Genomic DNA, 23811 nt, shown 5'->3' with positions numbered 1-23811 from the left:
CACGTCTGGAGCACTCCTCCAAAGAGCAAAGGAAGGCTCCAGCCTTCCTATTAGTGCTCCTGCAGCACACTACTCTGTGTGCTGTGTGCTGCCGGAATGTGTTTTATTACTGCCCTAAAGCAGTCACCACCACCATGTTCCACTGTTGGCTGGTCCTGATGAGATTAGGCCATAAAAATCTCTCACCTTTCTCCTCCAATAAATTGAGTATTGATGCAATCCTTTGCACATTCACTCAGATGTAAATCCTGTTTAATGGGGCTTACTTCCTGTAGGACTGCAGCATTGGCCAACGATCAGTAAAAACCCATTCACACTCTCTCTCCTTATGAGTTCAAGTGGTGTGGATATGTGGATGTGCCTGCAGAATGCCTTCCATCATTAGCTTCAGGACTGCTCCTGTTAACTTACAGTTAACCACCCAGCATCCTGACTAATTCAACTATATGAACCAGAAATATAGAATTAAGAATTTAGCTTTTGAGTGCTGCAATCATATGCCAATGCCACTGTGTTAAGTAGGGCTTCCTCACCAAAAAAATGTACATAGGGCAACAGCCTAAATCTAGCTTAGGCAGCATTGTCTGAGGTTAAATCATGAAACTGATAGTTAAATATCTATATAAAACCGCCCAGGTTGTCAAATAGCAGAGATGAGAAACCTTAGGCGTGGTGTACAAGATTTATTATACCCACATAACTTATTCCCATTCCCTGACAGACCAAGGTAACATCAGCCTTCAGCCTCAAATGCCCTTCAGTCAGAACTTGCTAGTCACTCTACCTAATGCAGTTTGCAAGAGGTGCTGCATGATGGGCAGACTGTAAAATGGGCTGAGGGGACAGAATGAAGCAATATGTGCATTTTTTCAAGTATGATTGTAAATAGGAAAGACAGTAAAAGAAGAGCTCTGTCTGCCTTTCCTCAGACATGCCATAATGCTTTGAATTACTTACCAAAAAAAACAGTCCTGCTGTTCCGGCAGAGGTTTCTTTTTGAGGGTTTGCAACTGTCCTAGACCAACAAAAGGATTAATGCCAAGATTCCAAGCAGCTGCAGCTACCCATTTAGCTCACCTGTGCAGTTCACTGCCTGTCAGCAAAACCTGAGGTAAAGTTCAACAGGAGCCCTGTAGGAAAACACTGCTAAGTACAACACAAAAGCATTTTAGTTGTTCTTTTTGATGGAGGGAGAGTCTTTTTTCCCATCATATTTTCTGCAGCATTTTACTCTAGGGATTTGGGACTTGTATTCTGTACAAAGAGCATATTGTTAGAGCAGTGGTTCTCCCACATTTAGCACCAGGACCCACTTTATAGAATGAGAATCTGTCAAGACCCACCAGAAGTGATATGACCGGAAGTGACATCATCAAGCAGGAAAATGTTTAACAATCCTGCGCTGCAATCCTACCTACACTTACCCAGGAGTAAGTCCCATTTACTATCATTGTTAAAAGCATATACATAGTAGCTTGTTAAAAGTACAGGTCTGTAACATTTCCCCAAATGAAGTCACATACCATGGGAGCATCAAGTCTAACATATTAAAAAATAAGATATTGAAATGAATGAGGAAAATTCACCTGAAAATTACTAGTGACCCACATAGTGGGTCCCAACCCACAGCTTGAGAAACACTATGTTAGAGGTTGGTGTCTACCCCAGCCCTAAAGGCAGTCTTCTCCTAGTTTAGAGATTGTTTGGCTGCTTTAAGAAATGACCTGAAGTCACTCTTCCTTCCATAGATTTCATTTTATAGATCAGTTCACATTTTTTGCCATGTTGGGTCAGCCATGAGCAGTTTGGTCAACTACTTTGCTGTTTTGAAGTCATAGGCTGCATGTTTTGCAGCTAGCTGCCAGCAGAATGCTTCTAGCTTGATTCATTAACAACCACAAGCACAGAAAGTGGTGTCATACTTCAAGATGCTTTCATGATGTTAAATATTTATTTAAAAGACTTCAAAGAACTTTTTGGCTGTGCAGACCTACTGTAGAAAAAAAGTTATCCCCCATATCACTGTGTTTTTTGTCCCCCTCCCCATCCACCCTCACCTATCATGGCGCAAACATTTAGCATCTGCCCTCAAAAATCACCCTGAATTCTGTTTGGAAGGCAAATGATATGCATGGAGGCTGCCATGTTTAATACCTTCAAGCTCAAAGGAAAGGTTGCAAGTGTGTCAAGTGTGCTAGAAGCTGAAAAATATATGCAACCTTAGCATGCTGGGAGAAAATTTGCATACAGCTCTCCAGCACTAATGGTGCTGCTAGCTGAAAACTATATACAGCCATATACAGCCATACTGTTTGCCACTGTTATGACCCTGGTGTGAGAGAATTCTAGAGAAATTAGCACTTGAACAAGCCCATTCTGAAATCACACAATACTAACCCTCAACACAACATACTGACAAATAAAATGACATAGTGGTTTCGGGTGGGTATGAACAGTTTACGGTCAGATCTCACATTAGGCCAGGAGAGCAACCCGTATGTATGAGTGTTGCATGAACTATGACCAAGTGGTAAATTGGGTAATAAGGCAATAACACATAAACAGAGCTGTATTGCAGACCACTAGTCTAGTGCTTGGTGGACCATCACATTTTTTTTTTTTAGTTTATAGCTGTCATGTGGGTGACCATTTGAAAAGCTTTTGAATAAACACTCCTTCTGCACTGCAGTACAATCATAGTAGAACCTCAGAGAAAAGGAAAGTTGCTAGGTAACAGGAAGGCACTGATGAGCTAGACTTGCACATCTTGCCACAGATTGGTTCATGCATGATGCTGTGGAAAACCCGTACTGTAATCATCACATGCTAACTCTTTGAGGAGCTGTAGCTCATTCCAGCATCCAAGCAATTGTATGTTACATACATTTGCTTATATGCTTGCCCCTTTCTTCTGCTACATTCTTTAAGGTAGAACTTAAAAATGTGGAGCAGCCAAAGGAGACTTATCAGTCAAGACATTAGTATTCAGGAGTCCACTGACTCATCTCTATAACAACTGAAGGCAAGGAAGGTGCCCTCTACTGTACTCCATCACAGTTTCAGGGCTGACAATGAACCAGGTAGACATTCTTGAGAAGCAGGGTATTGCTGATGGTCCATTGAACAGCCCTTAATATACCTTGTTAACATACTATCTTCATTTTCTAATACAAAACGCACCACATTCTTAAGAAACTCACTGCAATTAATGTTTTTACTCCCCACAGTTCGGTACTGTTCCATTCATTTCACTCAAACATTTCTAAAACAGAAGACATTAAATTCACAGGGGTTTTAGAGACTTTATTTATGTATAAACAATTTAAACACTTTGCCATAAATTATCTTTGCCTGTCTCTATTCTTTGCTTAGCAGCAAATTAAAATTAATATAAAAACTCAATGAACAATTCATACATGTATATTACAAAAAAGTTCTGTACCAAAGTTCTTATTAGACTTGTTTTTATTTATTTTTTAAATTTTTTTTCTCTTGGTGACCATAATGTGATTGTCTCAGTTTCTCGACCAAACAAACACACTAATAATTTTTTTTTTTTTTAATCTGAAACAGTGATTGTGCCTTCTGGCTGATGTATGTACAGGGTGATCTGAATTGGTGCCCATTTGCAACAGTGTTAACACAATGCCCACAGCTCTACTAGAACTGATACCAACAAACTACTGAATCTAAACAGACTACACCCTGTAACTGTGTTATACTGTCCACAATGGAATCTTCAAAGACAAACAGAGTATGAAATTTATCAGTAGTGATTTATAGCCACCATTTTGAATTGAACTTTACACTCTGCCCTCTTTGAATAAATTAACTTTTAGGCCAGACTAAAGCAGGGTCAGAGTGCAAGTGCAGGATTATATTCCTTAATATATTTCTGTTACTATTTCCAGTGCTCTGTTGCTCCTGTTCTCATTTCTTCCAGTTGCTACACACAAATCACCCCAGAAGTCATGTATTAAATGCACCTGTATTTTGCTTTTAAATGAAAAACCTCTAGAATGTTTATCAAACAAGCAGCCTGAAGAATCTCTCTTCTGTCAGCTGGTCTAGTGGAGGTGGGTGGCCCTCTTGGATTTCTTGAAAGTTTGCTCACATGTGAATGGAGTGAGGTAATATAAGATGAGGCCTTCTTTTTTCCCAATCATTTTGTTTTTGAACTTTTTTTTCTTTAGACCCAGAACAAGTGGGTAATATTTATGGGGTACTTTTAAATTTGCACATTATTAAAGTTTTAAGTCTGGCTGAAAGTCCACTTCAGGATGTGGTTTTTAATCACTTGGTCAGCAGCATTTAACTCAAAAAATGTGAGCTTTCTTGCCACTTATGATCCCAAAGTAGCTCAGCCGAGTGCCCCCGTTGGTCTTCATCTCCTTAGGAGAGGAGACAACAGTTGTAACTACTGATTCATCCAGGCACGGATGACAGCAGGTTAATTTGTTACCTCTTTCCCATTTCATTCTGTCTTAAGAACTGGATGTTGCTGCTACTGTCTGCCAGCTCTGGGTACTGCTCCACTGGGAGCACATAGTATCCTTCATAACCTTGCACCCTCCCTGTGCTCAAAAGCTGCTGCTTCTCTCCTTCAGTCCACAGGCGGCTGCCCTCTTTGCCATCCCGGGCTTTCTGTTGCTCTTTGGCCCAGGCTGACCCCAAGGCCCGCTGCCGAGCTTGGTCCAGCACTCTTGCCTTCTCTTCATCCAACGTGTCAGGGGTCAGGCCATAACGGAGGTTAATCAGCAAGGTGGCGTACTGGAACTCAATATTTGTAAACCTTCGAGTCCTTCCATTGACTAGGAGCGTTGGCTGGGACACTGTAACATTTACTCCGCTGTCCAGCACCTTCCGCCCACTGGTCATTGCCAGAGTGACAAGATCACCATCGGATGAGCCAATCTTGACAAAATAATGGGTGTCCTTTCCGTCAATGCTATAGTGCATCTTTTCTAGGTAGTACGCGTTGTTAAGCACCGAGGCAATCTTTCGGCTGTCTTCCGTTGTGACGCTTGAAACGCCTGTCGTTACTCTGCCTTCCTTCACCGCAAACATGATTCCCTTCCCAATAATTGGAGTGGTGGTTGCAAACCAGTGGCCTGCTTTCTCTCTAATATTGGCATGTAACCTTTTCGAGATGACTTGTCCTTCAAGTGCCATGAAAGCTTGGTTGTGCCTTTCCGTTGTTTGCTGGACTCCAGTAATAAGCTATAACAACAATGGAAAAGAAATTAGTTACAGATAATTATCTGTAAGCACAGCCTATAAGGAATGCATTAATGCTCATTAAAAGCCCAATTCACGTGAGTAGTTTTTGCTGCACTCTAACTATGGGCACATGTATATTGAGATCCTGTGCTAGTATTCATTAAAAAGGTATTGCAACAGAGATCCCCTCCTTAAAAAAACAAACAAAAAAACAACCCTGGCTTTTCATGTACAAATGAATGGAGGAATCAGGACCCAATCCTATCCAATTTTCCAGTGCTGGTGCAGCAGTGCCAATAGGGCATGCGCTGCATCCTGTGGTGGGGAGGCGGTCACAGAGGCCTCAGCAAGATAAGGAAATGTTTATTCCCTTACCTTGCAGCTGCAATGTGGCTGCACAGATGCTGGAAAGTTGGGTAGGATTGGGCCCTCAGAGTTGTGGCTGTACTGTGGCTCTCAGCTGTAACTACACTGTATATGTATGGGCAGAAGGCTGAGATGTAGCTTATGTATCAGAAATTTTTAATTTTTCAAGTACAGGGGCTCCCCATATTCGTGTATCCTGTATTCATGGTTTCAGGTATCTGCAGATGTGGAGACCACCTCCTCCCTGTGTGTCTGTTAAATCATTTTAAAAAGTTATTGGGGCAAAAATAGGCTTGCTTAAACAAGTCAATTTTTGCCCCAGTAAGTTTTTAAAATGATGTAATGGGTGCATGAAGGGTGTGCTCATTAAACCCCATGCGCTCATTAAGCTGTTGTTCTTTTTAAACAGTCGGAATGGTTAAAGGGAACACCAGTGAGGTCAATAAACTGGGGCAAAAATCAAGTCGAGTGTTTAAAAAGGTTAATGGGAGTGTGGGAGGGCCCGCAGGGGATGGGAGGCATTCGCGGTATCCACAGTGGGGTCCAGAATAGAACCCTCATGAATTCTGGGGCCCACCTGTAGATTGGGCACAAAGTTGCACCTGCAATGATGATTGCATCTGGTTCCTCCAGTCACAATCCAGAGGGCTACACTGTGGATTCTACACGTATAGCTGAGCTTCCAACTCTCCTTGTGCCTCTTACCTGCTTGACAAACCCCTTTTGTTTGTGTTACCGGAGCTACAAACACCATTTCCAAAGCAGCACAGAGATTTACTGTTAGGAAAAAATGTCACTTCTGCTGTATAAATGTCACCTCTTGAATACTTCTAAATGGGCTCTCCAGATTACAGTCCTTCATTTAATTCTCTTGTAGTTTTCAGCAGTTTAAGTTGCTGAAACTGCTGACATCACCAAATCATAGACGGTGTCCACAAAAGGACTTGTCTGTATCTCATTTTGGTGTTATGGCTCATTGGATCAATCCTGACCTCTATTGTATCTCAGCCAGTTTCCAAATAATCTAGGAATAACCAAATAATAGTAACTAAAATTCAATAATAGTATGGGTTCAAATGGGGTTTGTAGCTCATTTGTAGCACAATTGCGCTAAATCTTTTGCATTTGTGATCATGTTTTATAGTGTGCTATCATTAATGTGTATTGTAGATAAGAATGACTACCATATTCTGTGCTATAATAATGCTCCTTACCTCAGTAAGTAGATACCATTTAAAGACAAAACATTTTGGATTATATTAATTGAAACAAATTAGTCCAAAATTACTCAAATGGATGTAATTTTAATCCAAAAGAAAAGGTGCTTTTAATTCTGATATAAAGTTATCTGAAATTGTTCTTGGAGGTGTGCAAATAAAAATAGAGGAATAGCTCATGATCAAGAACACAAATTGCAGCTGCATTTTTTTGAATAATTTCAGGTATTTTTTTGAAAGATTATTTCCCTTGCCCCAATTTAAGTAAATTACCAACCCATGTGGCAACTCAGCGCCCAGAGATCAAAAGCTCTGACAAACATGCTAAGTTGAAAGTATTTCCATTCAAGCATGCAGCCCGATTTCATGCATGAAGTTTTCAGTAATACTAGAATAACTACTTGTCACTATTTTTAATGCCTTACATTAGGGCATAGAGGTTGCAATGTTACTAGATGAACATATGATAAATTAACTTGGCAGTTCCTTTATCATTGTTAATCAAGCACCATTTCAAGGGTAAATAGAGAAAGAGCTTAACAACGCTGCAATGACAGTAATAATGTGTGTTGACACAAATAGAGGTACACAGCATGAGCTCCAACTGATTCAGTTTCACCTGCTTTAATCTACCTCCTTGTTAACTTGTTAAATTTAGAAAATAATGCCCAATGCAAGCTGAACTCAAGCAAATTCACTGTGCCGCGAGAGAGCACTGCTGCTTACCTGTCCATTTTCACATGCCTGAGACTCTGACAGCTCATAAGGAGGTGGCACAAAGTACATTTTTGCTCTTGGAAAACCAGGTATAATGTTGCTGAGCTGAAAGCCAAACATCACTAACCAGCTCTTCACATCTGGGAATTAAAAGTAAAGACGTCTGTGAAATTCAACCATGTTTTGAATCTTAACTCCTAATTATAAAGCAGGACGGAGCTACAGAATTTCAAGCCTGTGTTTTTCTTGATGGGACAAAGAACCAGTGTTGTGACATTTCTACTAAGCGAGACAGTATGGGCAGGGAATGTCTCTTCTCAGTTAGGCTATTCAATTCAGAGAAATCACCTTTTCCTGAATGGGCTGGAGGAGGGAAGCGTTTGCCTTAAGTACAGGCAGGCCCTTGTATCCGCAGATCTGGGGGGGGCGCCTGTGGCCCCCATGCACTCATTAGCATTCTTTAGAGGCTTACCGGTGTAGTGTTTCTTGCTTTTAAATGTTGATAAACATTAAAGGTTATAGTGCAACTTGGGCAGGCTGCTGACTTGAAGAGAATAGATGGAAGGTTAACAGGAAGCGGAAGTTAACTGCTTCCCCTTCAATCTATTATCTTTGAGCATTCAGGCTGATAGCAGCCTGCCCAAATTCTCATATTCGCAGTTTCTGTAATCACAGGGAAGTCCCTGGAACAGATCCTCCAAGGATACAGGCCCACTTGTACTGCGGCTGCTATTGTACTACTCCCACTAAGAGGTCTACAGTGCTTTTTAGCATACAGAGTGCATTTGATGACCATGCATTGCCCCGATTATAGCATGAAACATTCACACTGTACTGTGATAAGGATACCTGTTAATTTTATAGCATAATAGTACTTCACAGATCTTTTACTCCAGCTGTTGTCAATATGAAGAATGAAAAAGTGTGGTTGAAATGTGTCACTGTCTTTCTCAAAGATCATGTTTTCCTTCACAGTGAATCATTTTACAGCTGAATAAATTCTGCCTCTCAGCAAAGTTGTCAGCGCGCACCACTGGGTGTTACATGTGTCTAGACCAGTGGTTCTCACACATTTAGCATTGGGACCCACTTTTAAGAAAAAGAATCTTGTTGGGACCCACTGGAAGTGATGTCATGACCGGCAGTGACATCATCAAGCAGGGAAATTTTTAACAATCCTAGGCTGCAATCCTACCTACACTTACCCAGGATTAAGTCCTATTTACTCTATGTTGGCAACCTTCAGTCTCGAAAGACTATGGTATCGTGCTCTGAAAGGTGGTTCTGGAACAGCGTCTAGTGTGGCTGAAAAGGCCAATTCGGGAGTGACAATCCCTTCCACACTGGGAGCAAGTGCAGTCTGTCCCTGGTCTGTCTCCCTAGCTATGGGCCTTCCTTCTTTTTCTCTTTGCCTCAGACTGTTGGCCAAGTGTCTCTTCAAACTGGGAAAGGCCATGCTGCACAGCCTATCATTGTTAAAAGCATATACGTAGTAGTCTGCAGAGGTCTGTAACATTTCCCCAAATGCAGTCACATGCTATGGTAGCATCAAGTCTAATATATTAAAAATAAAATATTGAAATGAATGGGGACCCACCTGAAATTAGCTCACAACCCACCTAGTGGGTCCTGACCCACAGTTTGAGAAACAATGGTCTAGATGACTATAGCTAAAAAGGAAGTGATCTCTCTCTTTCTCTTGAAACAACTTTGGATTGCAGAAACAGTAGATTTTAGTAAGCTGTGATTGTTAACAGTGAAAACTGGTGCTGAGCTGCTAAATCTATCAATGATTCCATAAATGTACTGTACAACTAATTAACTTATCCTTTCTTCTCTCTCTGTGTGAATAATAATTAATGCAGCTTCAAGCAAATACTGATACCTCAGCTACAGACGAAGTAACATGAGCTAAGATCATAACAGCCAAACTAGATGCTGTATGTACCTATGTGTAACTTTGATTATGGTCAATCAATAATCAATAATACCTTTATTGGCATATATTTGATTATGGTAGTGCATGATTTTTTCTTTTCTTTCCTCAAACTGAAAGCTGTTTTAGGAAGCTGCAGGTTAAAGCATGGAACACTGGATGTAGGGATAGCTTCCAGTCATTTTTCCACTCAAAACTGCCCCTCTCCCACTGTTGTTCCATCTGTACGCAGACTTTGACTTAAGGCCTTTGAAAACTGTTTGCCCACTGAATAAATTCTCTCATTTGAAGAGCACACCCCTATCTAGTGAAATCCCAAGGGCCAGGGAATAATTTAAATCTGTACTTAATGAAACCAACAAGACAATAGTCATTTATGCTTTAATTTCTTGGAAGGTGATGTACTGTTCTTTGAAATTTTAACCTTCACTGAAATTACGGTAGCTGCTTTTGGTGGTGAAGGGAGGGGGCTTTTTCTTTTTCTGGTTCTTAATTTTTTCTCCTGCGACTTTAATTACAGCACCCTGTACATTCTAGTCTGACAAAGTTTCTCTTGAATAGATGGTAATTGCCTTTTCTTTAAAAATGAAAGAAGAAATTGCTTTGGGAGTTTGTGATCCTATTAAAAAGCAAATTAGAACAAATAGAGTAGAAGTCAGAATTTCCACCCAAAGCACGTGGTCTATACTTACTGGAACTTTCTTTAACTATGTCTCAATAGTTAGCCTCATCCCTGATACAGAAAGAACTGTTTCAAACATTAAGATTCCTCCTTTTTCATATTGGGCTTTTGCTGTACGTCCTACTAGGCTTGATCGTAATCTTTTTAGGGTGAGGATACCAATTTCATTTCTAGGACAGTATGAGCCAGAATAATGCTGTTTGCTGTTGAAAAGTCTTTATTTCTCAGCTTTGGCACTGTTTATTTAATGGAGTTCAGTGTAACCTGTGACAATTCTCAAGGTACTGGTTGAACCTCACTTAATTAAAACAGGTCCATGGCTGTGCAGAGTTCTAATCTGTATAACGGAGACAAAAGTAGCTTTTCCTCTGTAAATCAATGAGAACTGAGATCTGCTTTTTAGACCATCATTAGAAGGACACTACCTTACAAGATGCTGAACATCACTATTTTAACACACCAACCCAATGGAACTCTTGCCTAGCTTTCAGCATTGTAAGCTTATTTTGCATATATGAAGTTCAGTCTTCTGGCTGTTGCTCCAGTAACTTTCAGGATCATTATGCTTTATTGTAATGCATAAAATAGGTATGTATATTCTACCCTATCCTGTCTGATGTACTCTGTGCATAATTAACCCTCATGTAAATAAGCAACCAATCAGCTTGCATCCAGTCATGTGTCTTTACTTCAGTGCAGCTTAAGCTCATAACTGAACTGGGTGCAGGATCACATTCTCATTTTAAAATAATAATTGCTCAGTTCTAAATCGAGGACTTGGAGCCACATGTGATGAAGATGTGAAATCCCCATCCAGTACTGCTAAATTAGGCACTAGTTTCAGCTAGATTATATATGAGCTCCTCATATTTAAATCACTCAGAGTGATTTATCTAATTGTAAAATCCTGTCCTTAACATGTTCTACAGGGTTCCTTAGATTTCTAGACCACAAATTATTTCTCACCTGTCACATAATTCTTTAAATCCAGTTCATTGCTGAGAGGGTTGTTGCTCTTGAACATATATAAGTTGAACGGAGCAGGTTCCTTACCAATATTTTTCCACATTGTATAGTCAGGAGATGTCCAGCGTCCAGCCAAAACGTCATAATCTCTTTGAGTAAAGTGGACCAATTTTGTTAGGGGGTCATATAGTCCTCCATGAAATCCAATAACTATTTGGAAGTCTGGGTTAGAATCATGATATATCTCACCATATGCGGTATATTGTAGTTGCTTGATCATGAGACCATTGATACTGAACACTGCCAATGGTGTTCCTGTGTTATCTGAGGCAACGTAGTATTCTTCTCCGCTGCTGCTTTCCATTGCAAAGAGATGACCTTGTAGATCATAATACAAAGAGGTAATTTCTGAATTCGAATGGTTATACACATGTGTTATTCTAGTTGGGTTGTGAAGATCAGCATAAAAATACTGAAGGTGATGACCCAAGTTGGTCTTGTAAGAAGCCCGTCTTCCTACTCCATCATAACGGTACTGAATACTCCACCCATTTGCTTTGTTGTAAGCTCTTGTTAACAGGCCTTTGGAATTGTACTCAAATATATCTGCACCCCTCTGACATAGAAAGCCATCATCATCAATTTTGTACTGCATGTCACCCAACCGTGTAATCCTGTCTCTTAGGTCGTAGCGCAGTGGCATCAATCGGACGCTATTTCCAGGATTCAAGAGATGCAAGTTCCCATTTAGATCATAACTGTAACGCCAGTTTGGTCTGTCATTGACTGCCACACTCTGAAGCTGCCCATCTCCATCATAATCATAGGTGTACTTCGTTGTATTGGCATAAGGCCCAAGCTTTAATTCTCTTTTAGTTACCCGTCCCATACTGTCATATTGCACCGTCATCCAATACATGAGCGATCGGAACATTTCATACTGAACTTCTTTAATGCGTCCATGTGTATCAAAGTGCTTGCTTAGTGTCATGACAGCTGTAGTAATTATTTGATTTATATCGTAATAGATAACTCCAAATTTGCCAAAGTGCTCCACTTTGCCTGAGATTTCATCGTAGCGATAAAGGTCAACTGGAAGAGGTATCTCACTTATTATAGGCTTGATGCTTGCAATCCGAAAACTATTATCATGATAGGTATAATCAAATCTTGCGTTGACCATACCTTCTTCAGAGAACCTGTAAATCTGTTTGTCAACCAAAGGGCCTATTTTACGATAGCGGATAGTGCAAGAAAAGCCACCACTCTGTAGGTTAACCATCTTGAGAACTCCAGTGGTTTCATCATATCCAAAAGTCACCGCTGTGCTATCATACACAATCTCAGACAACTTGGATAATTTCCCATACTTGTAGAAAACCTGTCGACCAGTTCCTAAAAAAGATGTCTTCAAAATCCTTCCATCATCGCTGTAATCAAAGAAAACTGAGGCATTACTCTCAGGGGGGTTATAAATATTTCGAATGTAGCCAATAGACGTATGAGTGGACATGCTGTGCCGAGCAATACTGGGCATAGTGACCGCATTTAGCCGGTCCGAAGAATCGTATTCAAAGATGTACTGCCGCTGACTTTGAAGTAGGAGCACCATAGACTGTTGGAAAACAAAGCAGATCAGTTATATATTGTATGGTTGTTTTCTGATATTATGTAAGTACATGTGTATTTTGGGTTTATTTGTTTTGTCAAAAATGTACTAAATTTAGGTTTTAGAATATAGTTGCTAAAATACATAAATAAGGGTCCAAAATGACTTGGAAGGCATAACTTAAGCCAATTTTGTTTTTTGAGAATGGCAAACAGTAATGGAGATAAGGGGACTTTAGGACTTTGTTCCCTCCCCTTAGTTTTGATCCTGACTGTGCCACCCCTGCATACTATTTTAATTGAGGAGGATGAAATTTCTAGTAAAAGCAATGGAAATTCCTCCCCCCCCCCGCCCATTAATGTAATATGGGGAAAGGGAGGGCCTGATTAGACTTGGAACTGCAGCAAAATTCTAACTCTCCCTATCCTGTCCTGTGGTTTTGCCCCCTTTCGGCCCCCCTTGCTTGCTTTTACAACAGCCCAAACCAAACCACAAGGTCCCATTGCATGTTTTGGGTAGCATCTAGTCTGACTCTAAGAAACAAATACATGGACTTTTATCCTAATCTGTTGTCTGCTTGTATGTGAAGTAACCAGTAAAATACTGTAAATTTTCAGGTGCCAATAAGATAATTCAAAGTACATCTTATCAAATTCTAAGTATCTTCCCTTCTACATTTTGAAAAAAATAATGTTAATAATGTTGCCTCTCCTTTAGCTGGTGTCCTTCTCACTGCAAAATGAAACAAATGCACAAAAAAAATTAAAAATGATGATTCTAAAACAGGTTTTGGATGAACAGAGTATGTCATTCTTTTAAAGGGAAAGCCACCTGCAAAATTAAAATTGGCTTCTGTATGAGTTCCGAGATAAATAACAACCAAATCCTGAGCTGCCAGGCATGTGGGGTTGCTGTGGCACTGAAAATGGCTGCCATGGCATTCTAAGCATGTGGGCAGCTGCCACCAGTTCTTTGGGGGAAGGGAACTAGCTCTACAATGGGGCTACTCAATTCTGCGGTGGTTGGGCCCATGGTAAGACTTGCAAATGTTCCTTATGGCACATTTGTGACAGTGTGTGCCAGTGGTGAGCTGGTGTGTGAGGCTCAGGATTGGGCCCTAAGACTCCAAGGTGTTGCTATTCTGCCTGTTTCAGACTGTGATACTTAAACATACTTGGAAGAAAGGATAAATTTAGATTACGGTTTTCTAACCATGAAGTGCATTTCAGCAACTACATCATGGAAAAGAATGTGACTTGTGAAAACATGAAGCATGCATCTTATTCCCACAACAGCATACAATAAGCAAGGCTCATGGGTCAGGCTTGGTTATGGAATGGTGTCCTAGAAGCCAGACATGCACTTATGTAAAGAAAGTCCCCAGATTGAAAGGGTTTCCTTCAATCTGTATGTACAGTTGTAACTTACACCAAAAGTTACTTACTTTTTCCAGGTATGTGTAACTCCACACTTTTCCATCTGCAAACATGCGGGAGACAATTCTGCCTTGTTTATCAATATCTGTTCTTTCACTCATGGCACCACGCTGTAGTCCAGCCAGCCGACCATTGGAGAAATAAGAAACATTCACAGCAGCGAGTCCGCTGCTGGGTAGCCAAAGAAAAGGGCGCCCAAGCTGGTCATAAATAATACGCAGGGTAAACTTACGATGGTCATCATATATTTTCTCAGTGCGGATGTTTCGGTCATAATCAATAGAAAGCAAGTTCCTCCCATGGACCTATTTAAATAAAAGAGACTATCTTCAACATTTATCCTTCAGATGTACAATGTCAGAGGAATGTTTGATAAGTTCACACTACTTCCAAACAAATTTACTCAGAATTAAAAATCATCATCATCATTAACCATAAACCATTAACCATAAACATCATTAACATCATAAACCATAAACCATTAACCATAAACCATAACCATTAACCATAAACCAACATCTATGTATGCCCTTGCATTAGTCTTGTTCCTCAGACAAGTTGCTTTGCTTCTTAGGGATGTTTCTGTGTGCATTACATTTATAAAATATATCTCTTTTCTTTAGGTAGGGTAAGCAATCATCACTGATTAATGTGTGCTCAGTACAACAGTCTGAGATGTCCAAATTAATATAAAGAGTCAGCAAGTTATTTTATCCAGACTTGAGGAAGAGCTAGTGGAAGGATAACTAACACGTTCATGCAGAAGCAGAACTGAAAATATCCTAAGCTTAAATGTATTTAGAATAAGTTTTATCTCTCAAAGATTTGTCTGTATAGATCAGTCTAGTCATTGAAATACTGATGAAAAAAATGACATGGAAGTCTAGGATATTTGAAAATATGGACCAGGAAAACATGCCCTGTGGGATGAGAAGGAAGTCTGAGTACATGCTGGCTCAATGTCTGAGAATAGCATTGGAAAGGGAAATACATATGGTAAAGGCTAAGTAGTTCTCACAATTTATTGTTATCCATGTCATGCTGAATTCTACCTCACTCCCCACCTCCTCAAATTCTAATCACATTTCCCAATGGTATCTGTTACTTTGGATCCATCATGCTTTGTTATGGAGAGCATCTAAGGGAGTTATCACTGCCTTGCTCAGCAAGGTGCTGTACAGTTTAGCTAACCTATAAATTGCATTTGACTACGGCCCCAGGAAGGCTGTAAGGGATGGGGAAGGGAAAGTACAATCACATCTGCCCAAAAGTAGCAGAAGGCCATGAGTATTTGTACCCTGCTGAATCCACACGTTGTCTGATGAATTGATTCACAGCCATGAAAATGCTGTTCTGTTGTTTAATGATAGACCAGGGACCTAAGAATCCGCAACCAACACAGCCGATATTTATTAGTTTGCAGTGCCTCTTTCACACTATTGTGGGTGATTTTCTACCCTTCCTATTCACCAAGGAGGCAGCCTAAGGTTAAAGACAGTATGGAATCTAAAAGGCTTCCATGAGAGAGGAATCAAACTGCTGTAATAAGCTGTGAGCATGCAAAAGAAACACAACTTTCTGTATGTCACTCCTGTAATGGCTGGAGATAATTATCTTATTGTTAGGATTTTGGTTTGCAGTCCTCTTCCTACCTTTTGGAGATGCCTAAAATTTTGAAATCAAAGGAAAAGGAAACTTCTCAATACTTTTAAAGATATTCTACCGACTGGGTGTCTCCAAATCCAGGTTCAACATTGGCGAGTAGGCTTGGGAAAGAATAAAGAATTTTGGGACAAACTGACACTTCCATGGAACAGCTGCTGTAAACAACTTCCCTCATGACAAGTGATCCTTGACTCAGCCTTAACATTGAGACTATATTACATGAGTGTTGGCATCATAGGATAAGTGTCTCTGCCCTTCCCTGCCAGCAGCTCCCAGAAAATGTCCAACAGCATGTAGGTGCTTTAACAGCCTGTGGATACTCGGGATGTGACTAGAGCTAGTCACATTGTAAGAAGCTTTCATTATGGTCCTCCAAAGAGAGCTGTAGCACTTCCAGCAGCTTTCATGTGGCAGTTGTAAATCTTCAAATTGGATCTTAGTCTCTGGTCAAATAGATGCCAATTTTTTTTCTTCTTATAGGCAGCTGCCGGAGTCCTGTGTCCCGAGTACACTTCTGTACTGCAGCAAGTCATGGACTCTTCGCTCACAACAGGAGAGGAAACTGAACACTTTCCACATGCGCTGCCTCCGACGCATCCTCGGCATCACCTGGCAGGACAAAGTTCCTAACAACACAGTCCTGGAATGTGCTGGAATCCCTAGCATGTATGCACTGCTGAAACAGAGATGCCTGCGTTGGCTCGGTCATGTTGTGAGAATGGATGATGGCCGGATCCCAAAGGATCTCCTCTATGGAGAACTCGTGCAAGGAAAGCGCCCTACAGGTAGACCACAGCTGCGATACAAGGACATCTGCAAGAGGGATCTGAAGGCCCTAGGAGTGGACCTCAACAGGTGGGAAACCTTGGTCTCTGAGCGGCCCGCTTGGAGGCAGGCTGTGCAGCATGGCCTTTCCCAGTTTGAAGAGACACTTGGCCAACAGACTGAGGCAAAGATGCAAAGAAGGAAGGCCCATAGCCAGGGAGACAGACCAGGGACAGACTGCACTTGCTCCCAGTGTGGAAGGGATTGTCACTCCCGAATTGGCCTTTTCAGCCACACTAGACGTTGTTCCAGAACCACCATTCAGAGCGCGATACCATAGTCTTTCGAGACTGAAGGTTGCCAACTACTATAGGCAGTTTCTTCAGATACATCTTTTTGAAGGCCATACAATAAACACATGGCATGTAAAGTGTTGAGACTTCAGGGTCTTTTATAAGTGAGAACAAGGAGTTGTCGTAACCTTAAATTTAGCATGTGCCACAGTGAATGCTGTAATATGAAAGATAAATAACTGCATTCACTGGAGATGGACCAAAGAATCCAGGCCAATGCTGATAAAGCTTCTTAAGCAATTTAATTGTGAATGCATCATTAATAAAGGAGAAGTCTTTAAATTAGATATCTTTTGACAGCAGTGACTACTTAAGAAGTATTCATCAGTTCCTGGGAATTTGTTCTTCAGCTTATATTTTACAGTAGCTTTGATTAAGCAACATTTTCTCTTATCCAAATTTAAACAGCACATCAAACAATATGGAAATAGACCCCAAGCCTTTCTTGAGGACATGAAAGTTATTCTGAATTATTTTCACAGCAAGGGTGAGTCCAATTCCCACCCCAACCCACTCGGCAGGAATTCAGTTACAGAGAAGGCAATTTTAAAATTAATACAACTCTCTGTTTATAAGGAAATAATTTTTAATTATCGTTCATAAGAACATAAGAACAGCCCACTGGATCAGGCCATAGGCCCATCTAGTCCAGCTTCCTGTATCTCACAGCGGCCCACCAAATGCCCCAGGGAGCACACCAGATAACAAGAGACCTCATCCTGGTGCCCTCCCTTGCATCTGGCATTCTGACTTAACCCATTTCTAAAATCAGGAGGTTGCGCATACACATCATGGCTTGTACCCCGTAATGGATTTTTCCTCCAGAAACTTGTCCAATCCCCTTTTAAAGGCGTCTAGGCTAGATGCCAGCACCACATCCTGTGGCAAGGAGTTCCACAGACCGACCACACGCTGAGTAAAGAAATATTTTCTTTTGTCTGTCCTAACCCACCCAACACTCAATTTTAGTGGATGTCCCCTGGTTCTGGTATTATGTGAGAGTGTAAAGAGCATCTCCCTATCCACTCTGTCCATCCCCTGCATAATTTTGTATGTCTCAATCATGTCCCCCCTCAGGCGTCTCTTTTCTAGGCTGAAGAGGCCCAAACGCCGTAGCCTTTCCTCATAAGGAAGGTGCCCCAGCCCCGTAATCATCTTAGTCGCTCTCTTTTGCACCTTTTCCATTTCCACTATGTATTTTTTGAGATGCGGCGACCAGAACTGGACACAATACTCCAGGTGTGGCCTTACCATAGATTTGTTCAACAGCATTATAATACTAGCCGTTTTGTTCTCAATACCCTTCCTAATGATCCCAAGCATAGAATTGGCCTTCTTCACTGCCGCCGCACATTGGGTCGACACTTTCATCGACCTGTCCACCACCACCCCAAGATCTCTCTCCTGATCTGTCACAGACAGCTCAGAACCCATCAGCCTATATGTGAAGTTTTGATTTTTTGCCCCAATGTGCCTGACTTTACACTTACTGACATTGAAGCGCATTTGCCATTTTGCTGCCCATTCTGCCAGTCTGGAGAGATCCTTCTGGAGCTCCTCACAATCACTTCTGGTCTTTACCACTCGGAAAAGTTTGGTGTCGTCTGCAAACTTAGCCACTTCACTGCTCAACCCTGTCTCCAGGTCATTTATGAAGAGGTTGAAAAGCACTGGTCCCAGGACAGATCCTTGGGGCACACCGCTTTTCACCTCTCTCCATTGTGAAAATTGCCCATTGACACCCACTCTCTGCTTCCTGGCCTCCAACCAGTTCTCAATCCATGAGAGGACCTGTCCTCTAATTCCCTGACTGTGGAGTTTTTTCAGTAGCCTTTTGTGAGGGACCGTGTCAAACGCCTTCTAAAAGTCCAGATATATAATGTCCACGGGTTCTCCCAAATCCACATGCCTATTGACCTTTTCAAAGAATTCTGTAAGGTTTGTGAGGCAAGACTTACCCTTACAGAAGCCATGCTGACTCTCCCTCAGCAAGGCCTGTTCATCTATGTGTTTTGAGATCCTATCTTTGATGAGGCATTCCACCATCTTACCCGGTATGGATGTTAGGCTGACTGGCCTATAGTTTCCCGGGTCCCCCCTCTTTCCCTTTTTAAAGCTAGGCGTGACATTTGCTATCCTCCAATCTTCTGGCACCGTGGCCATTTTGAGGGACAAGTTGCATACCTTAGTCAAGAGATCTGCAACTTCATTCTTCAATTCCTTAATAACTCTTGGGTGGATGCCATCAGGGCCCGGTGACTTATTGATCTTTAATTTAGATCTTTAATTTGATCTTTAATTTAGATTTAATTTAATTTAGGTTCATTTTCCTAACTGATTTTTTCCACTTACTGAAGTAGGTCTCTCTTCACCATGCTTCTCATTTCCACTGTGGATAAGTTGTAAAAATCACTATTCATGCAGGATTGCTCAGAGAAGTTTATATTACCAAGTAGTGTTGGAGTTGGTACAACTCTGTCTGCTTCCAAGAGGTGGCAGGATACTATGCATTGAAAGGGTTAAGTGATGACCCAGTGACACAACACTTTACCTGTCCCTTTTTGGATGACCTATGTGGGGGTGTGTCCCAGACCCTATATAACCTTCCCTTCCTCCGGGGCACCTTCTTTTTCTTCTTCCTTCTTCCTCGCTGACCACTGACCCTTTGGGATGTCGCGCAGCAGGGCTCTGCTGGCGACGCCATCTTGACCGCATGGCACATGCAGAACGAGGCAGCTTTACGGCCTTGTTGTCTATTGAGTTTAGTGTACCTCTGAACGTATTCAGATGCTGTAACCATATGCTTCTATGGAACCGTGAGTAAATGAGTCTCCTTTGAAACTTCAACCAGCCATTGTTGTCTGTGTTTATTGATTAGCAGTCAGCCGGGTGTGGGAGGCTCCCTGGGTTGATTCCCAGCAAGAGGGGGAGTCTGCTGCTGAAGCTACTCTGCTTCCCCCCTAAAGGAGGAAACCAGTCTCAGCAAATTCCTCCAACAGGTTATGTGCCCAGGGACCATGCACTGAGAAACCCAGGGACCTTGCACTAAGGAACCCAGAGACCAGGTACCAGGAAACCTAGGTGGGTTGTGCACTGGGAAGCCCAGATACCTTGGAAGGATATTTTTGATTTTTGGGAACTCTCCCCACCCAATCTAGAAGGCTGAACTTGCTTGCTAAACAAACAATAGCAGAAGGAACCGAAGTAGGAGCCTTAGCCATCCAACCAATGGTCAGGCTGAACCCCAAAAACTTCCACAGCTGGCATTGTAGAATAAAGGCAGAAATTCAAATTTATAGAGCCATGCCTGCCCTAAATGAAGAGCGGCCAACAAATGGAAAGGCTGCAGTTGAGAAATGGGACGAGGCAGACGGGAAAGCTAAATGCCTTATTCTCAGGTCCTTAACTGAGCTACAGTTGCCTTATGTTCAAGAGGCTAATACAGCAAAAGAAATGATAACGATTCTGACTGAAACCTATGCAAAGACAGGAATGAAGGATCAGTTCAGATTGATTAATGAATTGTGTCGCCTCAGATTGGAAAGGAGAGAGGACTGTGATAAATATTGTAGTAAATTGACTCAGCTCTTCAATGACTTAGCGCTCACCAACATGGTTTTTTCAGAAGACCAAAAGGTGGCATACCTTGTGGGATGTCTTGATGAATCTGTTTTTGGAGGCTTTGTGTCATCAGTATTTGGAAGAGAGAGAAGGGAGTATAAAGTCATACTCCAAGAGCTGAGAACATATTGTGCACCCTTCAGGAAGGGGGAACTTGCAAGTGGATCAGATTACAAAGCAGAGTTTAAGTCACACAAAGGACCCCTGCGGTGTTACATCTGCAATAAAGGCCATTTGGCGCATTTTTGCAATTCAAAGCAGCCAGGCCTGAAGGAGCAACACCAGAGCTCCACCCAAAACAAAGGAAAGAGTCAGAGAGAAAATCAAAAGACGGGGGTCAATAAACCCACTCACAGATTTACAAGCAGCTCAAACCAAGAGAAGAATCATAATCTCTGCCTCAGAAAAAGGTAGAAAGCAAGGAATGGATCATTGATTCAGGATGTTCTTTTCACACATGTTCAATCAGCAGTCTCTTTCAAGAAATGGACACAAATGCAGACTATCAGATTACCATTGCTGATGGAAAGAGAGTTGAAGTCCAAGGAAAAGGAAAGGTGGAACTGACTGGTGTGGTAAATGGTTCAACAACTAATTTTACATTACATAGAGTTATGTATTCTCCAGATGGAAGTGGAAACATGCTTAGTGTGTCAACATTAGCCAAACGTGGGTACACAGTTAACTTCACAGAAAGTAGCTGTGAAATAATGCGCAAAAGTGATAATGCTTTAATAGCTCAAGACTTTGAGCGGGATGGAGTTTATGTTTTAGATTTGCACCAAGGAGAAGCGCAGCTGATGAGTGCCAAGCAAACCTGCACCAACGATTGTCTGAACTTGTGGCATCGCAGGCTGGGACACAGAGACACAGCTGCAGTCCTCGACTTGCAAAACAAGGACCTCGCAAAAGGAATACAGGTAAAACACTGTGAGAACCATCCAGACAGGTGTGTATGTTGCATCAAAGGCAAGGCAGTCAGTCCATCCTTCCCAAAGAGGACTGAACAGCGCACCACCAAAGTACTGGAAATTGTACACAGTGACCTGGTAGGTCCAATGCCTAGTCCCTCACTAGGGAACTATAAATATATACTAATGTTTGTTGATGATTTTTCGAGATATACAGTGATTTATCTACTGAGAGAGAAAAGTGAAGTTCCTGAAATGCTCAGAAAATATCTAGCCATGGTGAAGAACAAGTTTGAAAGGAATCCTGGCGTGTTGCAGACTGACAACGGTGGTGAGTACACCTCACAGCACACAAAGTCAATACTAGAGAGCCAGGGAATTAAACACAGGTTATCAGTGCCATACACACCACAGCAAAATGCCGTCACAGAACGCAAAAATCGGAGTCTGTTAGAGATGGCCAGATGCATGCTAACAGATGCAGGTCTGCCTACAAATTTTTGGAGTGAGGCGATAATCACTGCCAACTATTTGCAGAACAGACTACCTACAAAGGGTGTCGTAAGCGACAAAACCCCTTCTGAGCTGTGGCATGGCAGAGCACCAGACATGAGTCATCTTTGCATGTTTGGATGCAAGGTATATGCTTTCGTTCCAAAGGAGAAGAGGTCCAAACTAGACCTGAGAGCGGAAGAAGGTATCTTCATAGGATATGCTCCTGGAACGAAGGGTTACAAAGTTATGGACATGCACACCGGAAAGGTGACCACCCGGCATGGTCTGTACTTTGCAGAAAATGAGAAAGCTGATAGAAGCAAGAGATTTATTAATGATCTATCTCAGACAGATGAGGAGCTCACGTATGTGCCAGTTTGTCACAGCAGCATACCAGGACCCTCATCACCAGAGTCTGAGGCGAGTGCAGCAGAAGAGGAGACCGACGCAGAAGAGGAGGCTGATGAAGGAGAGGAACTGCTGGAGTCAGAAGTTGCTGCAGACGCAGACCAAGTACCAGCAGAACCCAGACGTTCATCTCGAGAGAACAAAGGTGTTCCACCTCCACGACTTGGGCTGACCTACCTCGCAGGGTCATTGTCACAACACGAACCAGAGTCCTGGGAAGAGGTAGAAGCGATGCCCGCGCATGATTCAAGTAAGTGGAAAAAGGCTGCACAAGAAGAAATAAGTGCATTACACAAGAACAAAACATGGACACTTACCAAGTTACTGCCAAATAAAAAGGCGATAGGGTGCAAATGGGTCTTTAAAGCCAAAACAAATGCACAAGGCCAAATAGAGCGCTATAAAGCAAGGCTTGTGGCCAAAGGTTTCTCCCAGAAATATGGAGAAGACTTTGATGAAGTTTTTGCACCTGTAGTGAAACACACTACCATAAGACTACTTCTAAGCATAGCTGCTTCCAGAAAAATGTCTGCCCAACATTTGGATGTAAAGACTGCATTCCTCCATGGGAAAATTAAGGAGGAGCTTTACATGAAACAGCCACCAGGCTTCACAGACAGCAAGAAGGCTCACCTAGTATGCAAGCTTCAGAAGGGGCTGTATGGCTTAAAGCAATCAGCCAAAGCTTGGAATGAAAAACTGCACCACATGTTGACACAACTACACTTCACACAAGGTGCAGCAGACCAGTGTCTGTACACAAGGCAAAAAGATGGAAAATGGACTTATGTCTTGGTTTACGTGGATGACTTGCTGTGTTTCTATGAGAAAGGACAAGATTACAAAGAATTAGTTAACCACTTGAACAAAGAAGTGGAAATTAAAGAACTGGGAAAGGTGACTTATTATTTGGGTATGCAAGTAGAAAGAGAACAAGATGGAAGTTTTCTTCTTAGCCAGAAAACAAAGATTCTGGACTTATTGGAGTCACTAGGACTCAAAGATGCACACCCAGCAGCTGCACCAATGGAGACCAACTTTCTCAAACAAACAGATGAAAGTGAACCTCTCCCAAACAATACACAATACAGAGAAGCAGTAGGCAAGTTGCTTTATCTTTCAAACACAACTAGGCCTGACATTGCAACTGCTACTGGAATCCTGAGTAGGAAAAACAATTCTCCCACAAAATGGGACTGGCTTGGAGTTAAGAGGGTTGCAAGGTACCTGAAAGGCACCCAAGACTTCAAACTGAAGTTGCCAGCCAGTGAAAGACCCAGGTTAGTAGTCTACACTGACTCAGATTGGGGAGAAGACAGAATTGACCGGAAATCAACCAGTGGACACTTGGCTCTGTATGGAGATGGAGCAATCAGTTGGGCAAGCAGAAAACAAACCTCTGTTGCTCTTTCTTCTACAGAAGCAGAATATGTATCTGCATCAG

The 23811-nt window shown here is 41.8% G+C and overlaps 1 protein-coding gene across 3 annotated transcripts in view; it reads right to left on the bottom strand.

Annotated features, from left to right (window-relative positions):
• Nucleotides 1-4438: 4438 nt before the first annotated feature.
• Nucleotides 4439-23811, bottom strand: part of TENM2 (teneurin transmembrane protein 2) — an 831585-nt gene continuing 812212 nt past the window's right edge. For all 3 annotated transcript variants that reach the window (XM_066618094.1, XM_066618096.1, XM_066618097.1), the window contains 4 exons: nt 14158-14454; nt 11105-12719; nt 7530-7660; nt 4439-5220 (listed from right to left, as the gene is read on the bottom strand). In XM_066618094.1, coding sequence (XP_066474191.1) covers nt 4459-5220; nt 7530-7660; nt 11105-12719; nt 14158-14454 — 2805 coding nt within the window. In that variant the 3' untranslated portion in view covers nt 4439-4458. The remainder of the gene's footprint in view (nt 5221-7529; nt 7661-11104; nt 12720-14157; nt 14455-23811) is intronic.

The sequence above is a fragment of the Tiliqua scincoides genome, chromosome 2 (genome assembly GCF_035046505.1).
Source record: "Tiliqua scincoides isolate rTilSci1 chromosome 2, rTilSci1.hap2, whole genome shotgun sequence".
Taxonomy (NCBI): Eukaryota; Metazoa; Chordata; class Lepidosauria; order Squamata; family Scincidae; genus Tiliqua; species Tiliqua scincoides.
The sequence above is the reverse complement of the archived record's forward strand: the minus strand, read 5'-3'. Positions and strand labels throughout refer to the sequence as shown.